Source organism: Thunnus thynnus, chromosome 14 (genome assembly GCF_963924715.1).
Source record: "Thunnus thynnus chromosome 14, fThuThy2.1, whole genome shotgun sequence".
Lineage (NCBI taxonomy): Eukaryota > Metazoa > Chordata > Actinopteri > Scombriformes > Scombridae > Thunnus > Thunnus thynnus.
In genome coordinates, this window is record NC_089530.1 from 17,702,832 (window position 1) to 17,721,908 (window position 19,077).

At 38.1% G+C, this 19,077-nt stretch overlaps 2 protein-coding genes across 3 annotated transcripts; one reads left to right on the forward strand and one right to left on the reverse strand.

Moving 5' to 3' along the window:
* The first annotated feature begins 97 nt into the window (after positions 1–97).
* cfap43 (cilia and flagella associated protein 43) lies at positions 98–16,345 on the forward strand. 2 transcript variants are annotated; one of them, XM_067610308.1, is made up of 38 exons: positions 98–208; positions 356–609; positions 752–848; positions 960–1,127; positions 1,449–1,599; positions 1,795–1,939; positions 2,060–2,142; positions 2,317–2,448; positions 2,586–2,702; positions 2,808–2,885; positions 2,997–3,145; positions 3,322–3,425; positions 4,071–4,220; positions 5,230–5,390; positions 5,596–5,760; positions 5,874–6,004; positions 6,231–6,396; positions 7,203–7,322; positions 7,919–7,996; positions 8,738–8,863; positions 8,945–9,049; positions 9,163–9,279; positions 9,744–9,944; positions 10,168–10,374; positions 10,576–10,662; positions 10,937–11,017; positions 11,595–11,723; positions 11,829–11,948; positions 12,133–12,240; positions 12,487–12,573; positions 12,657–12,745; positions 12,862–13,072; positions 13,434–13,546; positions 13,916–14,075; positions 14,346–14,510; positions 15,612–15,692; positions 15,778–15,931; positions 16,026–16,345. In XM_067610308.1, exons 1-38 carry the CDS (start codon positions 180–182, stop codon positions 16,199–16,201), a joined length of 4,995 nt encoding a protein of 1,664 aa, XP_067466409.1. In that variant the 5' UTR covers positions 98–179; the 3' UTR covers positions 16,202–16,345. The 2 variants fall into 2 exon arrangements, with proteins under 2 accessions (XP_067466409.1, XP_067466410.1); XM_067610309.1 differs by having other exon boundaries at positions 7,212–7,322.
* Positions 16,215–17,711, reverse strand: sfr1 (SWI5-dependent homologous recombination repair protein 1). The gene is made up of 3 exons (XM_067610315.1): positions 17,212–17,711; positions 16,709–17,074; positions 16,215–16,604 (listed from the first exon to the last, which is right to left on the reverse strand). Exons 1-3 carry the CDS (start codon positions 17,317–17,319, stop codon positions 16,416–16,418), a joined length of 663 nt encoding a protein of 220 aa, XP_067466416.1. The 5' UTR covers positions 17,320–17,711; the 3' UTR covers positions 16,215–16,415.
* Between the last annotated feature and the right edge of the window lie 1,366 nt (positions 17,712–19,077).

Genomic DNA, 19,077 nt, shown 5'->3' on the forward strand with positions numbered 1-19,077 from the left:
AGACAGCATCTCTCTGCCAATGAGCCCGAACTTGGCGAAAGGTCAACCAATGACATTAAGAGGGGGGCGGGTCTTAAGAGTTTCTGGTTGCCAGGGATACGCAACGACTCATTCGTTCGTTTGTCCGTTTAAAAACAGGTTAATTTTTTTTTACTGTGAGTAGCTTTATTTATCTTAAAATGGATGACATTGGAAGTTTAGAAATAAGGTATGTCGTCGCTACAAATAAACCTATTTTCTATTTCACTTTTAGCAGAATTTATATGCATCATTATGTACCATTTGTTAAAACTGTGCACATAGCAGTTAGCTAGCGTTAATATCTGGCTGTTAACCGTTACATTACTCCCTCCAGGTGGATACAAGGCTTTACAAACAAGAATATCGAGTTCGTCGACGATAAAACAGTATGCTACACATGTGGGAGTCACATCTGTTTCTTGAACCTGGAGACAAAAATGCAAAGTGTACTTCAAAGTCCTGGCAGAGGCATTGGTGCCTTAACAGCAAATGGCAACAGTGGGATTTTTGCTTTCTCTGAGCAAAAGCTCTCACCGTCTATATTTGTGTACTCTTTCCCCGAGCTTCAGTTGAAAAACGAGCTAAAAGGTAACCTAAGTAAGGCGATATTTTCTTCCAGCTCATATCAAAAGTTAGTTAAATATATAGATTTTTTAGCTATGATTTTGCTGTGAGTTTATTGTAAGATGTATCTTGTTATCTTCTTATTCACTAATACATTTATTTGCAGGAACTACACCACTGGACTACACATCTCTAACATTAAGTGATGGTGGTCCTTATTTGGGCTGCTGTTCCTCTCTTCCAGACCACACAATAACTGTGTGGTAAGCCATTAAAAGAAACACACTAGCTTATATTGTGTTCTACACATTTTCAGTTATGTTTATTTGTGCTGAGCAAGCTCTGTTACTGTAATCATGACTTGTGTTATGCAGGAACTGGGAAAATGTTGAGCAACTTTGTACGCAAACACAAGCTGGGCGAGATGTAATTTCGTTGGTGTTCAACCCTCTGAATTGGCTCCAGCTTTGTGCTTTGGGCACTTCATCGCTCACTGTCTGGAATATTGAGAAGAGTGCCGGCTTTCACCTCCTAAAACCAAGGTAGCAGACCTAGTTGTACAAGCATGAAATTTAAATTCAAATATATGGACTTGACATTTTCTTTGCAATTATCTTATTCAACATATACACTAAACTGCATCACCAGTATAATGTCTTTATGTTCAGTTGGCCGCAGGTACAACAAGGACTGAAAAACCCATGTGGGACATACTGTAGATACTATGACTGTGGCATCCTAATCATGTTGATCTGTATTTAGCAGCAGAAAGAGTTCATAATCAAGCACTGATGTGTATGAAATGTATATGATTCAAACAGTATTACGGTATGTACATTCATATAATATATTTGGTGTTCCAGTGTGATAGAGCTTCCAGCAACTGATGGTTCCTTTGTTGAGAGATTGTGGCCTACCTCTCATACTGTCAGCAAGCAATTCACCTATTTTGGTCCAGAGATGCCTCCATCAGCCATCATAGGACTCAGGGGAGACAAAGCAGAAAGCATTGTGGTATTGTCCCACTGTCACTTACATACTAATACTTAAAAAATAAATACACCTCCATCAGTTAATGTGTTTTTTTTTTTTATAATGCAGCTATGATAGATCTATGAGTCTGTTTGTTGGGGAAACAACTTTTTTGTCGGGCACACACACTTAAAACAGCATGTAAACTGTTACTCAACTCCACATGTGTTTACACAGACTAACCTCTGCACCAAAGCCAGACTAACTCCTGCTGCCATCTGCTGGACTGCCACATCAGAGCTTTATGTGGGCTGTAAGGAAGGCTTTCTGTTGCTTGTGGACCCAGAGAGGCTCTCAGTCTCAGTCCTCTTCAATCCCACAAGTAAACACTGGGATGTGGTAGATTAAAAATTCTGTGGGACTTTTTGTTCTCTTCCAAATAAGTATTGCTTAATTTTATTTGGTACATTTAAGAACTAATCTGTGTTTAATTCTTATTCAGCTGCTGATGCCATTCCTGAACTCAAGCAAAGCAACTTTCAAGCTTTAGCTCTTAACAGAAATGGTTTGATCGCTGTAGGAAAGGTATGATCCCATGAACCCATTAGTGTCTGCTTTTTTACTTGTTCCTATCTCTGAATTTGCTGAGTATGGTACATTAAAGTTTCTGCTGATCAGTGATCTGATTTGCAGTTTAAGTCATTAGAAAATTGTATTTAAGCCAATTTAAACATAATTTAAAATGCTTATGTCTTACAGGAGAACGTGGTGCACTGCTTGCAAACAAAAGGGGCTCAGATTAGCGTCACACAAACATGGCAATTAGAAGGACCTGTCACAACTGTCACGTACTCCCCTGATTATGAAACATTACTTTTGTCTTCCAACATGGTGAGTACTTAAAAGTACCATGGTGTGACTTAGTGTTCATAAGGACACATAACATTCCATCAAATAACACCATATGGCATTATAGAGAAAATATATATTTAAAAAGTCAAAAATATAACACACTGCTTGTTCTTTAGGGGCAGATCTATATGTTGAATCCAACCCGGTCAGAAAAGATTGTGAAGATCCTGGATGTCCTCAGTGGCAACTTCATGGCAGCAGCTTTGTCGCAATCTGACAAGAACATTAGTGTGGTAAAATCGTTGTGTTGCTCAAGAATCACAGTGCTTTGTGTTGGCATCTGTAATTTAGGTCAATTTAAGTGACAATAATGCTTATGTTTGTACTGCTGGTTGCAGTCAGTGAGGGAGTCTGGAGAACTGCAGCTATGGTCCGCAGATGGCTTTTGCCTCAGTTCCTTGTTGCTTCAAGCTGAGGTCAGAGTCACAACATATGAATATACAGAACACATCAGTGGTGCCACATTGATACATGTGATCCCTAAGCATGCGAAAATGACCTATGTTTAAATTAATGTGTCTGTTTAGGTGACAAGTCTGGCTTGCTGTCCTATTGCACAATATGCAGCTGTAGGAACAGCATCAGGAAATGTCCTGTTCATTGACCTGAACAGGGAGCAGCAGCCTCGTCTGGTACACCAGGTTCATCTTTATCACAGGCCTGTGGATCACCTAGTGCAAGTATCCTCCATGACTCCAATACCGTAGAATTTCAGTTTAACACTGTGCATATGACAAAGTATGTCATTAAAATATTTATGAAGTAGAGAGAGTTATCTCTCCCAGTTCTGGTCAGGAAAGCAAATTAAAATGTAAATGTGTGTATGTGGACTATGTGTTTTTGCTTTTACAGTTTTGATCAAGAAGGACACTATCTTCTCACCGGTGCCTCAGATTCACATATCTATGTGCTTGATGCAAAGCCATCAAAGAGATTTTCAGTCATTGGATACACAGGTAGATACCCTGTGCTGTGGCACAATCAAACCTGCAGTGCAGAACTTTTACATATAAATGAATATCAGTTACATTCAAGCCCTTGCCAAACGAGTTCCCACAATGCTGTTTAAGCCTATCACCTCCAGATAAATCTCTCTGTATTTCACTCTTTAAATCTTTAAATCTCACGTTGGGGGCGACAGTCTGACGCTGACTGTTCGGCTGTTAATCTTGCGGTTTTTCTAGACTTCCCAAATGTTATCAGACCAAATGGATCAAATTCTGATAGTGAAATGAGTCACTCGTGGGGGTTGTGTGACGCCCAAAATAATTTATCCACCATTTTACAGCCTCAACAGTAGGTTACGACCAGTGGTGTACTGGTCATTGTACATACTGGGACAAATCCCAGTGGGCCAGTGGATCATCAAAACATATCAGTTTTTACCAGCCCTCTGTGTGTGCCTGTCATTCTGGGTGCACATGAGAGCGTGCAACATGCCTGTGTCAGACAATCACAGCCGTGCGCCCCCCCCCCCTTTACTCTCACTGCCAGAAGGGGGAGACAAAATTCCCGCACTCAAGCTTTAATGTATGAATATTTTAAGATAGAGCAAGGTCAAGCTCACCTGCATTCTTGTGTCATTTGCTTTTCTCTTCCAGTTGTTCCTGGGCCAGTTTTGTCTCTGTCCACTCAGTGCATCAGGGACCTTGAGCAGGTGAATGTTCTTGCACTGTGCACTGGACAGGAAAGCAAAAACCATGATGGTAGCCTGCTCATCCTGCTCACTCTGCCTGCAAAGGACCTTGCAGGTAAAGCACTGATGGAGTAGATTTAGTCATTGAGACACTCAAAAACACTGTTGACATTTAGTACCTCTGTTGGCTCTTATTCTACTTATTCTCTAGATTTTTTTAAATTAAGGGAATTACGGGAAACTATTTAAAATGATTTGGTGCACATCCAGAGGAGATAGAACTATTAATAATAGTGAGCAGATTTGGGCCAGTGGCTCCTATTTCCACTCTTAACAGTCTTTTTGGTTAGGTTTGAGGGTCTTGCGCAAAACATTATTCAAAATTTGATGTGGTCAAATTCAGACAGGATAGGAAATTCTAAAAAAAAAAAAAAATCATCTCCAAGAGGTTGGGATGAATTTACAAGTTGATTAATGATATGAAACAAAATTCAAAGATTGTGCTGGTTGGTAGAAACCAACAGAGTAATAATGGCATATACTGTAGACTTTTACTTTATGGCTACATAATATTAATAAATCTGTGAGCAGTAAATGATAGAATTTCAGTTTACTGGACTTCCATTTCCACAAAATTCCTTCGGGAGCTTGACTTCAGTTTAGTTTCCAAAGGAGCAACTATATCTAGATACAAGTGTAACGCATTGATAGAATCCAATAGAACATTTTATCCAAATGTTTAGACATGCTGTCTCTAACACTGGTAAAAGGAGAGAAAAATGACTGAAAGGTTTACAAAATCACACACTTTGCTTATACAGAAGCCTGGAAAAGCCTGTTGAGCAAAGGGAAAGTGCAAACACGAAGTCAAGGGTGTGGCCACAGTTTCAAGTTGAGACTAAAAAAATGACTGCAATGTGTATGTATGCTCAAGCCGATAAAGCACTTTTACTCTCCAAACAAAAGTACTAAGATCAACTGCTTTAGAATTCCTCAGTCTTATTGTAAATGTGAAGATGCATGTTTAGCAGGCCCCTTATAATAGATGTCACTATAGATAGTCTGACTGTTTCTAATCACTTATTTATTTACTTCCTGCTACATGTGCCTCTACTGACCTGCAGGTCCAGATTGTGTAGACAGACATGGTTGTCTGTCTAATCACATCCTGAAAGTGTCCCAATACGAAGTTCCTCATCCACTTAAATCCTGTGTTCTGGGAGTCGGTGAGGTCTTCGCTTATTGCCACAGGAGGAAAACTCTTCAGCGATTTCAGCTTCCCCAGGTTTGCTAGATCCTAATGTGACACATTCTCATGATCCTTATTCTCTGTGTTCATCTGCATGAAATATACTTACAGAGAAATTACTGCAAAGCATCATTGTGATTTTTTGTATTGTAAAACGTTCCAAAATTTAATAAAAACAGTGTTCTCAGGTATGTGTTCCTAATCTGTGTAGTAACACCCACTCCCTGCTTCATCCTCTCAGGACACAGATAGCGTCTCCAGTCATCAGGTGGTCCAGCTGAAACCAGAGCAGGAAGTGAAGGGCCATCCTCTGGGCCCTGCCTCACTCGTGCTTTCTCCTCACCAGTCATGGCTGGCTTCTGTGGGCCAAGATGGCCTCCTGCATATCCGAGAAACCGCCTCCATTGTAGGAGCTTATTTTATTTTTTTATTTTAATTCTTATTCATTTTTTGCTTATAAATGTTACTATCTTGTTATTGTTTGTGGTGTGTTTTACAATGCTGTTGCTGCATCTGCAGGAGCAGTACATTGAGCTACAGTGTCATTCCTACCGCCTTGGTGGAGTTCGGAGTGTGTCGTTTTCCGCAGACAGCCAGACACTCCTCACTGCTGGCTTTAATGATGGCTCTCTTGTGTGCATTAATCTCAGGTAAAGCAGCAAGCAGTCTGTCATGTTTACATATGGCACCGCTGTGAACAGTAGAGGGAACTGTTGTTCTCAGTAGCGATGTCATTTGCAGTTTGATATAGCATAGCACAGCATTGCTTGTTTTTAAAAGATAGTGTGGATTTATGGATCAACTTCCATATGAAATTCATATATCCGCTGTCTTATTCTGTGTGTCTGTGTATGTTTTTTCCATGGCGCCATACAGAATTAAAAGTTTGGATGCTGATAAGGTGAACAACGCCACTCAGTATAGCCAGTCTATGGGTTATTTCTTGAAGAGGATATTCATTAAAGAGAACAAAGTCCTCATTGACTTGCCTGAGTGGGGCCGAGAGTCTCCTGCTAGCACTGAAAAAACAGAGGAAAGTGAGGTAAACAATAATCTATTCAATTCTGTTTTAGCAGTAAATTACTGCTATATAATAGTGTACAAACTGTGCTGCTAATCCGAAATGCTGATCTTCATATGTTGAAATAAATGCATCAGAGTTTTAATGAGAGTTTTTATGAAAAAGTATTAGAAATACCTCTCAGTATAGAGATATACAATTCAACAGCACCACAAACAAGAAAAACAATCAGTTGAATCAACACCTCTAATATTATCTGAACATTCCTCACTTGAAATTTATAATCTGTAAAACGGTGGGATTTATTGCAGAACTGTGGTTTAAGACTGCATTAACTTTAGCTAGAGGTACCTAAAAATTTGTAGCTGTGTATGAAGATGTCTTTATATGTAAGACTTATTATAATAATACTAATACTAATAATAGAGGTTATGTTGGCATAGATGATGAAAGGGTGAGGAATAAAATGACAAATGTAAATTGCTTGTAAGAACTAGTTTCTGAGCTGTTTCACTAATCAAACATCAATCAACATTTTGTGTTCTTAATTTGGGCGCTGTGATATAAATCTGGTATAGATAACATTATACATATATATATATACATATATATACATATATATATATATATATATATATATATATATATATATATATATATATATATATATATATATATATATATATATATATATATATATATATATATATACAGTATGGCATTTATTGTCTTTTACATTACTAATTTGAGCATTAACTTATTTTAGCATTATGTCAAAGCAGATTATTTTATTTATCTATATATGTTCATTATTTTTATATGTTAAGGCTTTGCAGATCAGTGGTAGAACAACGACTGTGGATGTGACAGAGCAGGATGAGAGTTATAACAGCCTGCTGTCAGCTCCACGTTCACACTCCACCTGGCTGGAAAGTAGACAGGAGGCGGTCAGTGACTAATATACTATAATTGGTGGTGACATACAATTAGATATTGTTAACCATGTTTAGATACTTCTCTTATGTCTCAACAATGTTGCAGGTGGGGGATTACAAATGTGCCCTTTGCACCTGTGTGTAATATCTTACTCAAAAAACAGCTGTGTTTCTTTTGGCTCAGATTTTCCTGCACAGCAGTTTTATTTATTATGACTCGTTATAGTGTCAACCTCTTCAACATCTTAGCAAGTACTAAAGGGCTATGACGCTGATAAGCATTTCTAAAGAAAATTTTCAGTACTTTATCACCTGACAAATCTTGATAACGATAAATTGATTATGAAGGTGTGGCAGTTTTTGGATTGTGGTTTTTACACCTGATAGACAATCACACATAGGAAATGGGCAGAGGTGCTTTCTAGATAGCTTTTATGCTGCAGCATGCTTTCTATTTTGACTCACGTGTTCTGTGAGGGCTGCTGTTTGAATTTAGCTAAAATATGTTGAGTGGTGAAGTGTTGTGTTTTTAATTATTTAACTGCTATAATACATAATTGAAGTTCAGTTGAAATCTCACTTGTTTATATTGTGTATACATTAAACAGGCTGTAGAAGAAGACAACCAGCAATATTCTGAGACAAAGAAAAACTTGAGGAAAAGAATGAAAGAGATGCGTGATATTGTAAGTGACATTTATTACATTTTTTAAAATTGTATCCTACAAAGACACTTGCCATGAGCTCAAAAATATTTACTTTCAAACGTTCTTGAGCAGCATCAGTATCATGACAAATATAAAACTTGTTGACAAAACGACATCCCACAGTGCATGTAAGCACAAATACTGTACTGTATATCATTAAACACACTTCACACTGCTTAAGTGCTATTCAAATCAATAACACTTATCACTGTTTACTATTATACATCAGCTCACAACTCAGGGCAACACACACAAAATAAATTAAAGAAAAAACAAACAAAAACAGTTAAACACAGATAAAACTGTATGTTGAATACTGATAATAAATATGTGAATGAATAAAAACAAAACTATGAAGCCATGCTTTGTTAACTATGTCAAAATTCACAACTTAGGCACTGAAACAGCAGTAGTCCAATGGTGGTTCAAAGCATCACTGATCTATCTCAAAAACATTTCGCACTCATTTTAAATAACCTTTAATTTATAGTTTTATTTCTATTTCTAGCACATTGTATGCTTGAAGTTAAGGTAACATGTTTGATTTTGAGTAATTTTGAAGTAACTTAATTTTGAGCTAGGCCTGTATGTAATGATATTAAAACTACAACAGATAAAATAGCAAAATTACAAAACAAGTTGCAGAAAAGTTTTAAAAAGTTTACAAAAGTTTGTCTAACAAACAATATGAGGACTAAACTGTGTTCTCTTTACCATCAGATCCAGGAGATGATCCGTGAAAATGAGAAAGCTCCAGAAATCGAGCGTCTGGAACTACAGGAGTTCAACCTGGATGTTGAGGAGCAGAAAAGACTGGATGCCATGGCGGAGCAGGAAGTTAGCAGGGTAATGCACACCCACAAAAATGAATGCAATGAGTCTTTAATTTTGTGTTGAGGTCATTATGGTTGTGATCCTTGATTGTAGGTGAGAAATGAAATCGAGTTGGAAATTCTAGAGAAATGTTACCTCCGTGATGTCCTGAAGCGAGAATGCTGGGATTCAATGAAGGTCAAAGGCAGAGCTATTAAGGTAAGATGGCTCAGTTTGATGATGCTATATTTTTTTCATTATCATTATAATTTTAAGAGCATGTTATGATCTGTAAATATTTTTTCTAAATCATTTCTGACTGTCTACCTCAGGCCTTTCACTCTGAACATGAGGTGAAGAACTACCTGTTGAAAGAGCGATCTGAAAAAGAGTTGGAGGATCTGCATAGGGTTGAGATAATGAGGACGATGGAAAAGGCTGCCTGCACTGTAAGAAACACTGGTGAATGGAACAGATTAGATCATATGTTTACAGTTTCTAATGTGAAACGGAAATGCAGCATGTAGTCATGACAAACAACAAATCTAGATTCTACATTTTCCAAAAGCTTCAAACAACTTCTGTATATTGGTTTTTACTCCCTGAGAGTACATTTTATGGCAAAACCACTGAAGTCAACACAAGTTTACAGCTGGAAAATATTTCAATGCTCTGATTCACAGTCCTATGCTGACCTTTCACTGTTGTAACTTTTTAAAATGCTTGACTAAGTGCCAGTCCACCAGTGTTGAAATGTTTCTAGATTTATGCTGTGTGGCCAAGAAAGAGTTGTTACGATGGTTCCCTTCACTGCAATATTCTCAGGATAAAGTTTATAATCTTATGGCCACAGATTCAGTCCCCAATGTTTATTTCAGCCCTCTCATTCAAAGTGTTTGTCCCCACCTTTCAGCTACAGCAGATCAGCCCAGAGAAAAATTCCAACACGACCAGCATGAAAGAGCAAGAGCCGGGGGAGGAAGGCCATGAGTCAGAGAGTGTTGCTGTAACAGGCAGTTACTCCACTCAGTTAGGATGTTCAAATCCCTACCTCTATGATCAGTTCAGCCTGCAAACCACAGAACAGAAGATCAACCAGATAATTCTGCTCCAGGTGGGAACCTGTTCCAAAAACAAAAAAATATAAATCTCACCAACAGTGTAAACATAAAGAAAATGAGTGAATGAATGAATAAAGTGAATGAAAATTAATACAAATAAGTGTGTTTTTAAAAAGTGTTTTTTATAAACTAGCTGACAGCTGATTATACAGTTCACAGATATTGTAATCATGATCATAAATCATATTTTATTTTCTCTCTCAATTCCAAATGCAGGACATGATTTATCGAGTCAAGACAGCTTTCAACACTGAGTTCGACGCCGTGCACAGGCAAAAGGTGCAGGAGCTCAGCCGTATTAGAGACAGGAACAGGCAAATCAGGGAGATCATAGCAGAGCTGGAAATGAACGAGAAGCTTTGGGAGCCCAGCCTGGACGTCAGCGAGTGGCCAGAGAGGCTGTTCACTGTGGATGACTCTGAGGTTACTGACCGCCTCATAAAACATCTTAACAGTTGACAAAGATTGTGTAGAGTTGAACAAACAAAGCTTACACATTGAACTAAGTGGTTGTTTGGGTTTTTTTTTTTTTACAAAATGTGAAATGTTAAGTGTATATCATGATACAAAATTTTTTCACTATTAACGAGCAAAGACACTGTATGTGCCTTCTACCCACTTCAGATAAAAGCAGAAAAGTACCTCACTCCAGAACAGAAAAAGAAGGAGGAGATGAAGAAGTTGGAAGAGCAAAGACGTTTGGCTGCCAAGGTATGCCGCCATGATAAATGTGTTTTTGTTTTTCCAACACTTGTTTGTCACTATTTCCAAATTCTTCAAATTCTTCGATATGCAATTCCTACATCCATAATTAACATTGACAGCAGCAATAGTAAATTCAATGGTCCTTTGTTAAAAAGAAATGCTGACAATTATGTTAATGTCTCGTGTCTTAATGATATACAGTATACAGTGCTGTCATAAATCAAAAATAAAAAGTAGTTCAGCTTTCTTGTACTGATCGTTTTTTTTCTTTCTATTTCAGGGTGATAATTCCAGAGAAAGGGCTCTTGATGACATGATGGATGGAGTACTTGAAGTGAAAAAAGAGGGTTTCTTAAAAATGGTGGGTCAATGTGGTCAAATTCTTGTTAATGCTATAAGTCATAGCTTGTTAAGGTTAAATACTGTAAAAGATTGATCCCAGATTGTAGAAATAGTCTTTTTACAGTGAAATATTCTCTACGTAATTTTTTAACTAATGTATAGACACTTTAAAATATAATTTTTTTACACACCTGATAAGATAACTTCAAGGCTGCGTCCATTTAAATATTGAAACCAGGTTAATGAAGACAGATGTTAGAGAGGAGGTCAAGCTGAGGTTGGCTTGAATCAGAAAATGTATATGTAGTTTTTGAGTTTTAATACAATCTATACAAAAAGATTTTTGAAATGTCTGGGAGAGAAAATTCTTCCCTACCTCCTGCTGTCAGTTCTCATGACGTATCCAAATCATTACATCTCACTGCAGCCAAAATTGACTACTTAATCCAGACACAGGAAAGTGTTAATTATCCTCCTTTAGACAAATAATGTCTAAGGGTTTTTCTTTTTACTTGAATTCTTTTTTTAGGCAGTGTCAGTAGAATTAGACAAATCAGCATGAAGGGCACATAGTTTCTATTGAATTTACCCCGCAGGAAATACCTCCGCCTGAGTTTGTTTTGACCAAACCTGACATTCATTGGAGTGAAGAGGAGAAAAAAGTCCACAAAGAGTATGAAAAGAAAAGCAAAGAGCTGAGTACGGAGAAGGAGAAATACAAAAAGGTATTACAGTCAATGCATTCACACCTGTGATTTGCTATAACAAGAAATATGGATTACGTTTGATCAGTGATCAATATAGATAATCTGTGAACACTGTAATTCCAGTCACTGGAAACTGAAATGAAAAAGCTCCATGCATCTTCTAAGGAAGCTACTGAAAGGTTTGATGAAACTTTGAAAAAGTTGTTTGAGAAGAAAATTAAGTGTGAAATGGCTATATATCAGGTGAGCCAACACACACACACACACAGACACACAGACACACACACACACACACACACGTACCGCATGTATGACTAGTGACAGACTCATAATAAAGACAATAAATGCAGACATGAGATAATGAATTATGAGATTTGATATCTTGTAAACGTCTTGTTTAATATTTTTTTTCTGATGTATTTAACAGGAAGAGCTCAAGATTACTTATCTTGTTTATTCAGTCCATATGGATGAGGTGATGAGGAATCGAGAACTGGAGCTCAAGCTCAGACTTGAAAAAACATTGGCATTCAAGGTCAGAGAACTCTCCCACAATAATGCTGGATGAATTTATGGCTGCCAGCTTCAGATTCTGTTATATAAAGCCGGAATGAATGGCACTGATCTTTTTCCAAATTCTGGTATAACACCTTCCCATCACTCAGGCGTGTTTTGCAAGAGCTAACCTGTGCGGTATGCTAATTTCTTTGGCATCAAGACTGCTAGTCACTAATTCCCGTTCGTTCTACTTTCATCTGGTCAACATGTATTTCTCTTACAGGATGAAATTGAGGAAGAGGTGAAGAAACATGAAAAGGAAGTAGAATTGTTTCACGAGACCTATGACAGCGTTTTAGCTGAGGATAAAGTAAGTCTGCTGGTAAATACTGAAATCCCTCTGACAGTAAATGTCTGAGCCCATAATATAATATATCATTCATGTCTCCCAAGGTTCTTGACAAAGAATTCAGGAAGGAATTCTTTGATGTACCAAGACATGTTGTTGATCATCTGTATAGACTATTCAAGCGTAGACCCAGGTTTGTCATACTTACAATGTATAAAATTGCATGATTTTATATGACTAGAAGTTGTAAATTATTCAGCAGTTGCTGCAGGCAAAGCTGCGTTGTGATCAGGGTTTTTTATGCCTCAGGGTTCAAAAGATGAGGACCCAGATCGACAACAACCAAAACCCATTTAAAGAGCAGAGTCTGTGTGGTTCTCTGGCACCCGATGGGCTCGGAAAAATGATGATGGCCATGGAGGAGCTGGATGCTCAAGAGAATATGCCAGAAGGGTTGAACCCGGTGATCTGGGAGAGGTTTTGTCTTGTCCGCAGAACAAAAGTAGAGAGTGAGCAAAAGGTAATATGAGGACATGGACGGGTAAAGACTGGAAAACCAGAGGAACACTGCTAGTCCCGGTTTCATAGAACTAGACCACCAAAGTACACATACGCATTTCACAATACAAGTATGTAATTAGCATGCACACAGATTCGATTTACGAGACTTCTAACTGCATTTCTAAACAAGGCCTTTCCAATTTATAAATGTTGCTTCTCTGTCTCTCTCTTACGATACACAACTACTGTAACGCTCAGTCCGACCCACCTATGAAACGGATTCAGAAAACTTTACCAAATATAGATTTTGTGTTTGTATGTATTATCTTCTGTATTTGTATCTGTAGTTGTTCACTCACTGTTGGACATTTCCTTTGCAGGTGAGAGTAAAAGCTTTGGCTCTTGCTGAGATGCAGGCGTTCCTACAAAAGAGGAGAGACGAGGATAAGGCTGCTCAACAGGAAATCAGAAATCTCACTGACGAAATTGAAAGGTATGACTGTGATGTTGTCGTTCATTCTGATTATAAGGAATTTTAATTGAACTTTTGTGTTCTTCTCTACTCACATAAAATACTGCAGGCATCCTCTTATAGCTGCAAGTCTTAAATTTATTCTTAAAACTGATGGATTTGACACAGTTCATCTCAACCCCTGTAACCTTTGACACTGAGCAAATACTTGTACTTGTACTACATACAGTAACTACTGCGCAACATTGAAAACAATAAAAATTTAATAAAGGTAAAAGTAAATATTTTAATATTTATGTTTTTTAGATAATGTTAATGTTTAGATTTGTATTCTATTTCTCTATGGAAGTCAGGTCCTCCAGTGGTTTTTGTTGCTCTGCTCCCTTCTAGTCTGCATAAGGAAAAGCACCGTTTCCTGACCGACATCATGGTCCAGGTCCTACTCAAACAGGGCCAGGTGGAGGTTTCTACCACAGGCTTTACTCCTGATTACAGTGACTCAGTACTTCTCCACAGGAGTGTGGTAGAAGACCTCAACAGCACCATCAGGGTCAGTTTATACCACCAGACACACACAGATTCATATTACAACAGACTCTGGAAAATAAGGATGTGTATTTTTGTGATGGATCTATATAGAAAACAGGGGATCGTAATTACACGTGCTGAGTGCTTAATTAATTAATCACAATACAAGTACAATAACAAACTATTTTCTGCTTGACAAAAGGTGAGAAAATGTGTCACATTTCAGCAGCAGTCAACTATATTGGGTATGAGAAAATGTCTGTGTCTGTAAAATGATTAATTGTATGATCAGACACTTGGAGAGCAGAAGATAGCCGCCATGGTGGAGACCAAAGACTTACGGAAGGGCATCATCCAGCTGGAGTGGGAAAACAAGATGAGGAGGATGCAGATAGAGGACCTTAAAAACAAAGCCCGAGACATCCAGATGTTACGACTCTCTGAGGACCAAAAGGAGGTAAGTGTAGTAATTACACTCCTAAAACATCAAAATATTTGACTTTCTCATGAACCTGAATGTCAAACACTGACTTGCCCTTAATGAGGAGATGAGCTCTAAATAACACTTTCCGAGCTGTAATAATGGCTGCTGGATAGTGAATTGATGTTACCCTGCATGTAATTCTAACATACTAATTACATACCATGCGTCATGTCAAGTTTTCAAAGTTAAGCGTCTGCTTGAAATGGCAATGAAAGCTTTGTACTCAACGTGAAAAAGTTAACCCTGTAAGCATTTCTGACCAAACCTCAGTCAGCGATATAAAGACAGGTATTTTGGTTTTGGCAGCATCAGATGTGCGAGCAGATAATTGTTCCCATTGTTCTTTTGTCATCACAGACACACAGTATGTGCATGTGAGAACCCAACGTTCTTTTTTGTTTGTTTTAAAACAGTTATTCGATAAGTGGAGACTGTTAGAAACTATACATATACTTTCTCTGCTTTTTTTTTAGTCCTTTTTTAACATCTCAGCCATGTTCATGAAATGATTTAAAATTCTGGGAAAACAGAAAAGCTATTCTGCTTCACTTGGCAGCGAATGTAAATCTACATGCTTGAACAGGCAGTTCAATCAAATACAGACCACAAAACGTAACAGGAGGATACTTTGCTCCTGGTTAAACCCTCCATACAGATTATAACACAAGAAGAAATCTGGTGAGTTAATGGCATAAAAAAATACAGGGCGGTGCTGGTTGACTAACAGTGCATGATCAAATGAGTCATCCCATCATCTTATTTTTGACAAGTCAATGAGCATGGCACAAACAAATCACGTTTCCAGGCACGAGTGCCAGTTTACTTTGGCAAAAGATTCAGGTAGCTCTGCTGTGGCGTGGCATACTGCTTCCTGTCATTGTTTAGGACTCCGACACTTTGAGAGAGAAAAGTTTAAATATAAACAAGGGCATCCTGAGTGATCCTGTACATTTTATAATGAAGTATTTTTACCACTACTGTAGTGAGATCTGTAACCAAGAGTGACAGAAAACATTGTTAAGACAGTTTTATCTGTTGTCGCTTCATACAAGTCAGCTTTTCCCTTCTTTCCAGTATCTCAACAAGACAGACCTTGACAGTCGAGTGTCGAAGCAAGTTTCCACTTTGAAGAAAACTATTGCGTTCCAGGAGAAGGTAACAGAAAAGTAATGATGTGATCTCATCAATGTGTACTTTTTATCAGTGTGAGGGTAATATGCTTATTATTCTCCACTTTCAGACTCATCTAAAGGACGTGGAGATACGCAAAAATAAGATTAAACAGCTTAGCAGGCAGGCAGCAATGAAAGCAGAGAAGAATGCAGTTTTAGACCAGCAGATACATGATATGCAGGTGACAGTGGCAGAGATGAGACACCTCTATCAAGCAGCAGGTAAAAAAAAATTCAATTCTAATACAACACATAGCAAAGAGGGTTTTTTTTTTAGCTTCTTCTGACTGATAATGTGGCTTTTTTGGTGTTTTAGCTTCAGAGGAAAGTCAGGTTGCTAAAACAGAGCAGCGCTACCAGGAAATTCTTCACAGGAGGAAGCTGAAGGACATTGCCAGAGCACAAGCAGAGGAACTGGCCTTCCTCTCGGCAGAAGTCGAGCGTCTGAGGATGAAGAACTTTCCATCACTCGATCAGCTGAAACACAACTGAACAAAGCCTCCTCTACAACAAACAACAGGGTTTTATTTAAACTTCTCTGAACAAGTAAATTCAACATGAAACCACAACTTAAGCTGTCAAATAAACGACATAGCAGCAACAAATAAAACAATATACATATCAATATATTTTAAATGTGATTGTTCCTCTGCAGTATTTTTTTGGGTACTGACGGTACAACTGATATGTGTGTTTGAAAGCATATTTAGGTAGTGAAGTCATCCTCTGTGCGGTCAAAGTGCAGAATACTGTCATCCAAACCAAAGAGGTCAATAAGCTCTGACAGGCTGGCCTTCCGTCCGTCTACGGGGACATCTGACTGGAGCTCGTACAGTGCAGCCTGAGCACAACTCCGCCACTTGTCAATCAAGGTTTGGAGCTGTGTTAAATCATTCTAGAGGAGAAAGACAGGGAATATGTCATTAAAAAAACTCCAAAAATAAAGGGCATTATGTTCTTGTTAGGAGCAACCCAGACCATTTGAAAAGTATCTGATACCTTGCTTCTGTACATTTTAACCATCTTGAGTCTGCGCAGAGTCTCTTTCTTGTCTTTAACTTCTCTGCTGAGTTGTTGTACAAAGTCTTTTGATGGAGGATGTGTTGGTTCAGGAATCGGTCCAGACAACCTTTCGCTCCCTGATCTTGCTTCATTCCTGCTTACAGCAACCTTCTGGGTGATCGGTGGAGGGTTATTAACCGTCTCCCGGGAATCTGCTGAAACTTGTTGACCATCCTCCTCCTTCCCCTCCTCCTCCTCCTCCTCATCAACACAAAGGCGTTTGGCCACTGAGAAGGGCGAGGTGAAGGAGCGTCTTGATCTCTTCAGCCTCTCCCTCAGGGAGGCACTCAGCTTTGGATGACACTGTGTGGATAGGTGATAATTTAACGTGAACATGTGTTAAATAAGCCACAGTGCATAACAGATATCATGTGATGTTATCTAAAACAATAGAGTTAGACATCAAATACCGGATAGGAAGCTATTTGTGGTTAATTTACCTTCTCTGTGGATTCACAGGGACTTGACTCCACTGAATCACAAGGTGAAGAATAAACCGACATTAACTTCTCTGTCTTCGGCGTGATCTCCATCGGTGACACTTTCATCAGTTCATGCAAGATAGTTTTTTTCTGGCAAGACCGTAACGTTAGGGCAGCTAAATTGGCCAAATTAACGCTATTATTTGGTTAATTCGCTAGTAGTCACATAACTTTCACTTCAACAAACACAAAACAACGCCTTCGAAAGACGACAACTCACGTGAACATCCATGAAAAAGTATTGATTAACAAATTCGTAATAAATACAGACAAAAACAACACATTTCTCGCTTTAAACCGACTAAAATATACAACAGTGAGAGCGTTGACAAAATCTTTGTTTTTCCGTATTTTTGCGGCTCAAGAAAACCTCCAAAGCCAGTGATTGGACAGGATGTGATGACGTCTTGCCGATAAGGATTATGGGAGCTGTAGTTGTTTCCTGCTAAAAAGGTTAAAGAGTAAAACCACGATTTAAAAGGATAATATTTCCTTTTTTATTCGCCGTGCCTAAAACGAAAATCACTTCCACAAGTCTCCATCATCATTCACTTCTTGTTTTGGTGGAGTTATTAGTAATTTAGTGGCGCCTATGACTGAAAAAAAACAAACAAACTTTATCAGCTTTTCACAACAGTTATAACAGGCACCAAATTAATCGGCTCATTACAATGCAACAGATATATAACAGTATAATGATAATAATACTAATACTACTATTAATAATAACAACAACAACAACAATAATAATAATAATTATACACAAAATTCAGAAATTGATCTAATGAAGTAAAAGCGAAACATTTTCTCAGGGTTGTTGACAGGTTCGGTGTTGAAGCTCTGTTACTTGGTTACCCTCGTTACCAAGGAGTCACATTGTGATTCACCACTGCTCATCCGTTGATTCATACTCTATTAAAAGATTTATTTAAAGTCCTTCAGGCTGATTTGTTTTAGATTGTTTTGAGACTCGTGCTTATATCCTACATTTTTAATGTTGTCTTTGTGTAGCCGCGAGGAGAAAGGCGTGATAAAGGTAACCCTGCCTAGACTTGAACACTTGGCAGTCTGATATGACACACCCCAGGGATTGGGGATTTTTAACATTTTGTAAGGGTGAATCTCGCAGGTCTGATGATTGAAGATAATTACTACTTCTGAATCTGGAGAGAACTTTTTTTTTTTTTTTGTCTTTTTATACTTTTAAATTGGCATGAAGTTGACATGAAATACTGCCACATAGATGAAGTATGTTGCAGTGTGAAGGTGCCAGCTCTGTCATCAAACATCGTGAACACTCATAAATAAACTCTAATGTCATGTTTATGCACACATGTGGCAGCACTAGGATGCAATTGTCCCGTTTCCAACTAAGAAAGTTGAAGAATGTTGTAAAGAAAGGGCGCTGATTGTCTTTAATTCAGTTTTATGTTCTTTTTAATGTTCTTTTTTAGTAGTTTATTTGACATTAGTAGGCTAATTAGGCAGAGTTAGGTACAATTTAAATGGAATATTTTGCTAAAGACCACGATGATCCCTCAGTGGTAGTTCACTGTAAGCAAGACAAAGAAATATTATATCATTATGCAGATTTTGATGAGTTTTGAGTTTTCTGTACTTGACCGTTTTAGGTAAGAATTTAGTTTAGTATAACATTTGCCTGGATCAAGTATCCAGGTAAATATACAGATAAAATCCACTGAGGGGGTACAAGCTGCTTCTCCACCGCTCGACCGCACACAAAGTGCCCTCCTGGAATCTGTTTCGTCTGTTCTTTTGAGATTTTTCCCAGAGAGGTTTACCAGCTTAACTCAGAACAAAGTG